The sequence below is a fragment of the Euphorbia lathyris genome, chromosome 6 (genome assembly GCF_963576675.1).
Source record: "Euphorbia lathyris chromosome 6, ddEupLath1.1, whole genome shotgun sequence".
Lineage (NCBI taxonomy): Eukaryota > Viridiplantae > Streptophyta > Magnoliopsida > Malpighiales > Euphorbiaceae > Euphorbia > Euphorbia lathyris.
In genome coordinates this window covers 30,339,502-30,350,625 of record NC_088915.1, presented here as the reverse complement: position 1 = coordinate 30,350,625, position 11,124 = coordinate 30,339,502, and the positions used below count along the sequence as shown (strand labels likewise).

The 11,124-nt window shown below is 32.2% G+C and overlaps 1 protein-coding gene across 1 annotated transcript; it reads left to right on the top strand.

The window, feature by feature from the left end:
* The first annotated feature begins 825 nt into the window (after window positions 1–825).
* LOC136231878 (G2/mitotic-specific cyclin S13-7-like) lies at window positions 826–3,335 on the top strand. The gene is made up of 8 exons (XM_066020854.1): window positions 826–1,073; window positions 1,428–1,525; window positions 1,635–1,874; window positions 1,968–2,093; window positions 2,182–2,430; window positions 2,518–2,679; window positions 2,766–2,947; window positions 3,021–3,335. The coding sequence occupies exons 1-8, from the start codon at window positions 1,034–1,036 to the stop codon at window positions 3,166–3,168; spliced, it is 1,245 nt and encodes a 414-aa protein (XP_065876926.1). The 5' UTR covers window positions 826–1,033; the 3' UTR covers window positions 3,169–3,335.
* The last annotated feature ends 7,789 nt before the right edge of the window (window positions 3,336–11,124 follow it).

Genomic DNA, 11,124 nt, shown 5'->3' with positions numbered 1-11,124 from the left:
GCGTGATATCCACACGCCCGCTTGTCGGATTGGCAAAAAAAATAGAAATTCCCCTCCCAAAACCCATGAAAGGGCTTTTTCGTCCTTTCACGGGGCTAGGGGTGGGAATTTGGGGCTGGGTTTAACAACACCCCAAAATTAACAGTGATAAATAATTTAGACCTTATAATATGTGTTTTTTTAAAATAAAGAGATTAAGTCTAACATAAAAAAATGATTAATCTGTAATTTTATCCATAAATTATTTACATATAACCTTATAAAATATAATCAAGTTTTTGGATACCAAACAAATTATACAAATTAATTATAGAAGAGATGTATATTTATATTTTATTTTATTTATTTGGATATATGGAGTTGTGTGACTGGTCCAGCAAAGTGCTGCAATCCAAAATTGATGAAGCCGGCGAACAGCACACCGACTTCTTCACAAAAATGAAACCGGTACTTTATTCACCGGTTAACCATGTCAGACTTTATATGATATCACAGGAGAAATTTTTTTTAAACCAGACCTTTCTATTAAAATTATTTTTAAAATAGTTAAATTTATATATATTTCTATTATTTTTATAAAAAAAAAACAGATAAATTGTATCTGTTACTTACTGAAATACAAAGTTAAAAACATAAACGTTTGGGATAGTTTCCCGAATAGAAATGGTCGAATTGGAAAGTACAACGGCTAGAAAAATACAAAATGATGAAAGGCACTTGATAAGCGTTAGATTGAGAAAGATCCAACGGTTGAAAGAGAACAAAAAATAGAACCGTTAGAAGAGGCTCCCTTCTCCTCGGTTAAAATAAAAAGGAAGAGTTTGTCACTCATATTTTTCCTTCCATTCCCAGTCTCAAAAACAAGAAAAAATTGAAGAAAATTACAGATAGAGAATAGAGAAAGAAAAGGGTGGCGACTGTAAACGCTGAAGAAGGAGAGACGCGCAGCAGTCTTCTCCAAGAGTTTCTTTCGTCACTTGTTGCCAGAATCTTCGGCAAAAATCCACAATTAATTGATCATCAAATTTCTGGAATGGCTTCCAAGCCTGTTGTCACTCGCCAGCAGTTTAGGGGTACCCCGATTTCCCCCTTTCATCTTCTTTCTGGTTTTCTTAATCTCTGCTTTTTTTTAATTGGAGGGTTCTTGGCGGTTACTGGGTTGATTTCAATACTGCGTTTTTTTATGGGATATTTCGTATATATTCATTGGAAAATTGAGATTTTGATTTTGTTCGGTAGTTTGCACGACATCTAAATTGAAAAGTTTTCTGGTCATAATAATTTTTACTTTTTTTTCTTTCGAATCTTTTTCTATTTCGAATATTATAGAATACATTGAAATTTCAAATAGTCCTTTTGGTTCTAGTTGTTATTGAGAATTTTAGTATACATATTTCTTTCTGATTGATGTATAATTGCTTTTATAGGGGAAATAAAACAGAAGAACATGGTAACAGATGGAAGGAACAGAAGAGTACTTCAAGACATTGGTAATTTGGTGAATGAGCGAGCAGCACAAGGGAAGGTACTTCAAGTCAAATTCTTTCTACCCCAATCGCTGATAGTGTTGGATTTGATTTAGTATTATATATGTGCGTATATCTAATGATTTCTTGACTTGTGCAAATGTGTAGAAACCAATCACAGAAGTAGGTAATGTAGTCGGAGCTAGGAGGGTTCCCGTGGTTACGAAGGCGGCTACAAAGAAGGTAGTTGAGAAGCATGAACCACAGGAAGTAATTGTCATTAGCTCGGACGAAGAGGAAAGCAATAACGCTAAACAAGTTAGCAGAAGAATATCAGAACAATGCCTTCCAAGGAATCCAAGGAATGCAGTTAAAACACTTACTGAAATCCTTACTTCCAGGAGCAAAGTATGTATATAATTCAATTCACTTTTTTCTTAAATTTACTTTGATTTCTTTATGATGTATGATGACTGACTGGGTTTAATTAATTAACCTTAGGCTGTATGTGGTCTTACCAAACGGCCAGAGAATTCACAGATGAATATAGATAAGCATGATTTGGATAATGAGTTGGCTGTGGTTGAATATGTTGATGATATATACAAGTTCTACAAACTCTCAGAAGTATGATTTATTTTTCATCTCTCTATTTTTATCCCCTTTTGTTGGTTTTTACGCATCAATTCAATAAGAATAGATTTGATTTTTGCAGGCTGATGGTAGAGTCCATGATTACATGTACTTGCAGCCAGAAATCAATTCAAAGATGAGATCAATTCTTGTAGATTGGCTGATTGAAGTTCATAGAAAATTCGAACTCATGCCTGAAACTCTCTATCTGACAATTAACATAATTGATAGATTCCTAGCAGTGAAAGCTGTATCAAGAAAGGAACTTCAATTGGTCGGCATCAGCTCAATGCTTATTGCATGCAAATATGAAGAGATATGGGCACCGGAGGTATGAAAGGACACCATTTCTCGAATCATTATTCCAATTCCCGCTTTGAAGTAGCATTAATTATTGGTTTGGTTCTGAAAATTGCAGGTTAATGACTTCATTTGCATATCAGATAACGCTTATATAAGAGAGCAGGTTCTGCAAATGGAGAAATCTATACTGGGAAAGCTGGAATGGTATTTAACTGTCCCAACACCATATGTCTTCCTAGTTAGATTCATCAAAGCCTCTGTTCCATCTGATAAGGAGGTATGATTAAATAAAATCATCTCAGAATTAGAATTCTATTGTGCATATTTTGGTTAGTACTAATACTTGATAATGTTAAAAAACAGATGGAGAATATGGTGTTTTTCCTGGCTGAACTTGGTCTGATGCAATACACAGTTGCTATAAATTACTGCCCCTCATTGATAGCTTCTTCTGCTGTGTATGCTGCTAGATGTACCCTTGACAAGAGTCCTTTTTGGACAGAAACTCTGCAGCATCACACAGGATATACTGAAGATGTGTTAATGTAAGTGAAGTGAATGTTCCTTCCTCCTTTGTATGAATGAAGAGAATGACATTTTATGTTTTGAATGTGGCAGAGACTGCGCAAAGCTTCTGACTAAATATCACTATGAAGCTGCTGGAAGCAAGCTGAAAGCTGTGCACAAGAAATTCTCAAATGCAGAACGTGGAAATGTGTCTCTACATACTCCAGCCAAACAACTTTTGGCCCCTGAATTTCTTTGATTTTTTTCCATATCTGAATTTTGTTCACAGGAAGATCATCTTTATGTTATGATCTGTAGTTTGCTATGTAAGGATTATCGAACCCTTTTTTCACTGTTTTTTTTTTCTCTCTTTTTGAGAGAACCATGATGAAAGAAAGGCGTGAAAGTATGGAAGTTTTAGTAGAATGACTATTCTTATGGCATAAAAGCTCCCGTTTTTTTACCTGCATATTTGCCTAATTGAACCATAACTGAAAACAGATAAAACCAAAATACAGATTAGGAAGAATTTCATTTTAACCAATAATGAATCCTATTTATTGGGTTAGGAATTTTTTATTGGATTCTCTCAGTCTCTCAATAATACTTTACAATAATTATATAATTGTTTAAATAAAATCATAAACTGATATATATAACGGATAATTAGGGGGGTGTACATGTGGTTAACCAGTTCATTAAATTAAATTCGATCCATTACATTTTTTCGGATTTTGAAAAACGCTAAACATGTATTAGTCCATCATATTCGGTTAACTAATTGTTTCGATCAATTTTGGTTTTTAACCAATAATGTATATAAAATGTTTCTTGATTTTTCAAAGAAAAATATAATTGTTTAAATAAAATCATAAACTGATATCATGAATAATAACATAAATATGTCACAAATATATATATATTATATACACATTAAACCAGTAACATTAAAAGTGATTTAGAAAAATATAATAATTAAAAGGCAATAACGTGATTTAGAAAAATATATAATTAAAAGATTGTTAGAATACATCATTGTCTATATTGGTGCTAATCCAGTTTTTCATGAACAAATGAAACATGTTGAAATTGATTGTCATATAGTCAGACAATATATGGAATCAGGGTTTATTAGTACTCCTTATGTGAGTTCTTCTCAACAAGTTGCTGATTTACTGACAAAGCCTTTGACGGGACCTCAGATGGCCACAGCTTTGCATAAGATGCAGTTGTACACTTATGCAGATCATGGTTGTGCAAGTTGAAATTCAGAGTATCTCAACTTGAGGAGAGGTTGTTAGAATACATCATTGTCTATATTGGTGTTATATAGACAGAGGTTGTCTATATTGGTGTTATATAGACAAGGGTATTAGAGTCTTTGGACATTGAAAGTAAACTTCCGTATTCCGTATTAATTGTAATTGTTTGTATATAAATACTGTAATCCTATCTGATTCATATATACAAAAATATCTTTCTCTTCATCTCTTTTCAATTTCAGTTAGGTTAATAAAGATGATCTACAAACCAAACAAAATATCATTATTGAAAAGTATGAAAATGTCGCTTGTGGGGCTCGTGAAACTCTAGGGTTCCTGGTGAGTACTCTCCAACAGTGAGAGTGTCTCAACTTGTTTAAGTCGTGTTTTGTGAGTGGTGAGAGTCATGGTTGTACTTGGAGCAAGGGCTATGGAGGATCGTTTGAACAACCTGTCGATTGAGGAGGACGAGATCAAGATTCTAGATTTAGGGATTAATATACAGGAACAACGAGCTAACGACAAAGGACTGGGAATGATCGTTAAGTTTATTACGGACAAAACAATTAATTTCTTAGTTATGAAAAATCGAATGGCAAACATTATATAGGCCGGGTAGAGGGGTGAATATTCAAGAAACCAGGTTCAATTTACTCTTTATAATTCTTCCACAAAGTGAAATTGAAGATCATGTGGTGGCAGGAGGGCCATGGATGTTTGGCAATTATACCTTAGTGATGTTGAAGCGGAATATAGGGGTTAATCCGGAAAATTTGGAATTTAACTCTGATGGAGTGCAGCAGAAAGGAGTAAGCCTGGATTTTTTCTTCTAACTGAAGCAGCCTATTGTTATCTGACTGTAGCTCTTCATAGAAATAAGATGCTTTCTGAGCTAAGGATGTAAGAAGATCCCTGCTATCTTTTGATGATAAAGAGGGGAAAAAAATCCTAATGGCTAATTTCAAAGCAGACACCTGAGCAGAGTCCAATGCTGTTAATTCCAGGGACAAGCAACGCATGATAGTCTCCTTCGCCCCTTGAATGGATTCGGCAGAAGCTGCAGGCACATTAATGCTAGATAGACCTGAGACCCACCCTCCTAGACATAAATCTCATTGTACCATTACAAATAAAAGGAAACAATATTTCCTTAAACAAAAATGTTTACATTTAAAATAAAAACTCCTAAGAAGCGGCCGAGTCTTCCTTAGCTTTCTCAACTTCAACCTGAGAAGACATGGTATGTCACACCCGAATCTAAACGACCTCAATCGGCACCGGACGTGAAATAGAAATCTCACAATCAATATTCCTCTTAAATGTATATTCTAGACATATCTATATTCATATTACATTAAAACCTTAACGTATTTACCAACTTCATCATATTACAGTTAAATACTAAAGTTCTAATAATAATTCTAACAATAAGCAACAACTTCCGATTCTCGCCTACTCGGTCGGTAACCTTTTCTCTATCATGTACGTTCTCACCTAAAAACATTAAAACATTTAAAAAGGTGAGACAAAAATCTCAGTAAGTAATTATCAACTACATAAAATACTTATACTCAAAATAACTATATATAACTATAACTATATATATATATAGGGGTGAGATCAAGCGTGACAAGGTCTTAAGTTGTGACAATGAGCTTATTGTGTGACATAACAAAACTACGTCGTTTTGGCAATAAAATAAAAAAAAACACGCGTCAATTCTCCTCTGTTCCTCACAGGAAAAACGCGCGAATCAAATATCTCAATTCTACTCTGTTCCTCACAGGAAAAATGCGATTTTATTCTCACAATCATCGATCGATTTCAAATCTGTATTCAGATTAAACTCTGAGTTTCTTCTCCGATGAATTATCGTTCGATTTTCCACTCTGAACATTACTGATCGATTCTCTTCACATCAACATTATCGATCGATTTCTCAACTGCATTCATATAATTTAATCTGAATATGGAATACGAACACCAAAATATGGAATCTGAAGACAACAATCAGTGCAATATGGAAGACAACACAACATCATCTCCAGGTATTTTGCTAATATCTGACACTTTACATTTTTTTTGATAATAGATTTATATTAAATTTAGACGATATATATGGATTTCTTGATAATAATTTATCTAAACTTATTCTCAGAATTGATAATATATTTCTTATACTAATTATTAACAAAAACTGTACTGTAAATTCTAACAAATTGTAATTGTTATTCCATGTAAATATATTATTGGTTCCATAATAATATATTAGTTGTTCAAAATAGATATACTAATTGTTCCGAACTAATGTACCATTTGTTCAAAGTACATATTTGTCCTAATCTCAACTCTCTTACCTGTTTTGTAGATTTGCTTTCGCCTACTTACTCTTCTACTGCAATTGTACCTTATAATTTCTTGATAATAATTGATCTAAACTTATTCTCAGACTTGATAATAGATTTCTTATACTAATTATTAACAAAAACTGTACTGTAAATTCTAACAAATTGAAATTGTTATTCCATGTGAATATATTATTGGTTCCATAATAATATATTAGTTGTTCAAAATAGATATGCTAATTGTTCCGAACTAATGTACCATTTGTTCAAAGTACATATTTGTCCTAATCTCAACTCTCTTACCTGTTTTGTAGATTTGCTTTCGCCTACTTACTCTTCTACTGCAATTGTACCTTACACACCAGAAGTAATCACAAGACTCAGCCCTAATGGAACAAAAATATGGATTCCTAATTGTTCAAATGAGTTAAAACCTGCTCTTGGAATGATATTTGAGAATTATAATGAAGCACAAGAATTCTACAAATCATATGCATGTGCTGGTGGATTTAATAGTAGGATATCAACTTCAAGAAAGAAACAAGGTGTTATAAAAGAACAATTTTTTGTATGGAATAAAGAAGGTTACAAATATCACAAAAGAAAAGCAACATCCAGTGATATAAAAACCAGAAAAAGGACACTCAGTCGCGTAGGATGCAGTGCTAAAATGATTATCAAACTTTCCGACAATGCAAACTATGAAGTGACACAGTTTAAAGAAGAACATAATCATCTTTTATACACTCCAGGATGTGTATAATATCAAAAAGAGGGCAGGAACATGAACCTTCTACACAAAAAGATAGTAGTTAATAATGCAAAGGTAAAAAAATCTTCTTCATAATACTTATGCATTATAAATAATGTATTCTGTTTATTTATAGAATTTTACTCATTTCATCTTAAAATAAATAAATTCTGATTTGGTTAAACAGATAAACGTTGGTCCTCTCAGAACTTATAGACAAGCAAAGGAACTTTATGGAGGATATGAAAATATTGGTGCATCGAAGATAGATTTTAAGAACTTCCAGAGAGACTTGAAAGCATATATTAAGGATTCAGATGCACAAATGTTTGTAGATAATTTTCAAAAAAAAAAAGGAGTTATGGAGTGCATTATTTTTTGAATTTGAAGTAGATCAAGAAGGTAGACTATGTAGAGCTTTATGGGCAGACCCTGTATGTATCAAAAACTACGCTCTTTATGGTGATATGATCTCATTTGACACCACATATAGCACAAACAGGTACTACATAATAATCTTTGGAATAAAATTATTGCTTTCTACCATTCATATACTGATTATGAAACACAAAAATTCTGTCATGTTCTTCAAACAGAAAACTTATTTTTATGTTACAATGTACAAGTATAATATGATATTTGGACCATTTACTGGGGTTGACAACCACAAAAAATGTATTACATTTGCATCTTGTTTCGTGGCTAAAGAAGATATTGCATCATTTGAGTGGGTTTTTAAAACATTTCTGAAAGCAATGGACAACAATGAGCCGACTTGCTTGATAACAGACCAAGATCCAGCAATGATAGTTGCAATAAAAAATGTTTTCAAAAAAACAGAACACAGATTTTGCATGTGGCACATTATGAAGAAGATGTCAGACAAAATAGGTATGAAAAATAATTCTATGCTATTTATGTTCAATTGTCCAATTCAATAAATACAATGTTCCAAAATAATACATGTGTTGTTCCATACGAATACATAAAATGTTCCACAATTTTATATGTGTTGTTCAATACGCATAAATTAATTTTATTCTACCCTGTTTTCTAACAAATACAGGAAGACAAATAATGCAAGAAACAGATTTTATCACAAAGATAAATTCTTGCGTATGGAGTGTAGAGTTGGAACCAGAAGAGTTTGAACAAAAATGGATGGAAATCATTTCGGAATTCAATTTACAAGAACATGGATGGCTGAAACACATGTATGATATAAGATCAACATGGATTCCTGCTTATTTCAGAGACTCATTCCTAGCGGGCTTAATGAGAACAACATCAAGGTCAGAAAGTGAAAATCACTTCTTCATTTCTTTCACAAAAAGTCATTTAACTCTAATTGAATTCCTCCTCCGGTTTGAGGGTGCAATGGAAGCACAAAGACATGCACAAGGAAAAAATGACAATGATTCTAAACACTCAATTCCTATTGAAAAACATGCATCAGAAGTATTTACAAAAACAATATTCTACGAATTTCAAAAAGAAGTCATAGATGCTTCATTTAAATGTGGCGTTGATGATATACAGAAACAGCCTGACAAATGCATAATCACTGTAAGGGAAAAAGGTAAAAAAACAACATATCAGGTTGTTTATAATACATAAAACAGTGACACAACATGTTTATGCAAGATGTTCAATAGAGCAGGAATTCCCTGTAGACATATGGTTCTCGTATGGAAGGATAAAATGCTGGAAAAAATTCCTGACCAGTATGTGCTAAACAGATGGAAAATATTACAAGAGATAACATTGCAAAATAATGTGCCCAAACAATGGGAAAGAAAATAATGTTGAATAACTTATGGAGTGAGATTCACATGACTGTGTGTTTGGGTGAAGGGGATGAAGAGGAACTCAATAATCTCACAAGAAACATTCAATCATTGAGGACAGAGCTGGAAGCAAAGAAAAGAAAGAACATGAACAATTCAACTAAAATTCAAGACATAGAGATGTTGGTTGGAACAAGTCGGCCCTCTGAAGTTCTAATCAAAGAACCGAAAATTTCTAAAAACAAAGGAACTGGAATTCAGCTTACAAACAGTGAGAAAAGATTGAAGGGAGAAAAAGAGAAAGCAATCGAACAATCACAGAAAAAACAAAGGATGTGCAAAGGATGTCACCAATTGTGCAACCACGACATTAGAAACTGCCCTGAAAAAACAAAGAGATAAGGTAAAAATCCTATGTCTAAACTCTGTTTCCTCTAACAGTGTATTTTTGTTATTACCAGACTTGTAAAGCTGTGATTTTTTTTGAAACAACTTGTTATTATAAGTCTTGATAATTACTTAGAATAATTACTGAATGCTGTAGAACAACATGTTCCATATAAATATATCATTTGTTCATAATTAATATATGATTTGTTCCATATAAAAACGTTTATGCCCCTTCAGCTTCACCATGATTCAATCAACATCTTAAAAAGTTCATCAGCAATGTCACTACCTGTATGTTAATTTAGTGTAAACTGAAATCCAGTTCCTTTTCTCACTACCTGTTGATATCACTATCTCCATATCAACAATGACCTTAAAAAGTTCATCAGCAATATCAACAATATATAGAACTATAAAAAACATAAAAACAAAATATATCATTAAATAAAAAAAATAATACAGACATAAAAATAAAAAACATACGAACATAAAAATAAAAACAAAATATTCACAATTAAAAATAAAACATTACAAATAATGATGATCAGGGCCCATAACATCATTGTTATATTTCTTAATCTGGTTCTCCAGATTCATCTTCACTTCCTGCAGCTCCTCCTTCAACTCCTCCTTCTCCTCCACTCCTTTCTCAATAAAAGACATCATTGAGTCACAAAATAAAGACATAAAAGCCTTTATGCCCTTCAGCTTCTTTAGGATATCGTCAATATCCCCTTCCATGAAAGTTTCTTCCATATCTTTAATAACTTTAAAAAGCTCATCAGGAATGTCACTACGTTCATTACGTAGTGAAGGTTCAACAGGAGAAGAGGACCTGCTTCTTTTAGACGAACTCGAACTGCTGCCTGACATCTTTGCTAAAATTCAACTTCTACTAAAAAAATACGATCAATAAATAGAGCAGTACTATTTATAGAATTTTATTTAGTCTCTTCAACTTCATACTATTAAACACGCTTTCTTTCATTCAAATGATTATCTATTGGGAAACTCACAAGCTTTTATTAATTTAGACTCTTCAAATTCTACTGTTATTGCAATTAAAGACAGCTTTCTTTCCTTCAAATAATTATCTATTGAGAATCTCAACAGTATTAAGATTATTACGTATATGAAAATATTTATTAAATGCAAACTAAATTAAAACTGTAAATCAATCTCTTAAGCTATTGCTATTTATTCCTATATAAATATGTGAATCAGTCTCTTAAACTATTAGTATCAGAATCAATAATTATTTACTCATTTATTTATTATTGCAAAAGGGTATGAATTAAAATCAGATTAAAATAAATCTTTATTCATTTTATTAACAATTAAAAGTTTAATGAAACATATATCATGTATTAATATTACATTCTTCCAACGGTATACATACTATGTTCCATTCCATGAGCTGTATTGTTCAGTTTGAATACATATGTTGTTCCGGAATAAATATTACATTGTTCCATCAGAAATAGTTACATTCTTTTTATTTACTTTAATGAGATCTAAACTCATTTAACATTCCAAAATAATTAATACTATGATCCAACACAATTTGTTTAAATGGCTAATGTATATAAGGTGGTTGTGAGTCCAAACCATTGAATATGCTCTTATATTGATCCAAATTATACATAAATTTGTACATAAATTGTACAAATTCTTCAATAT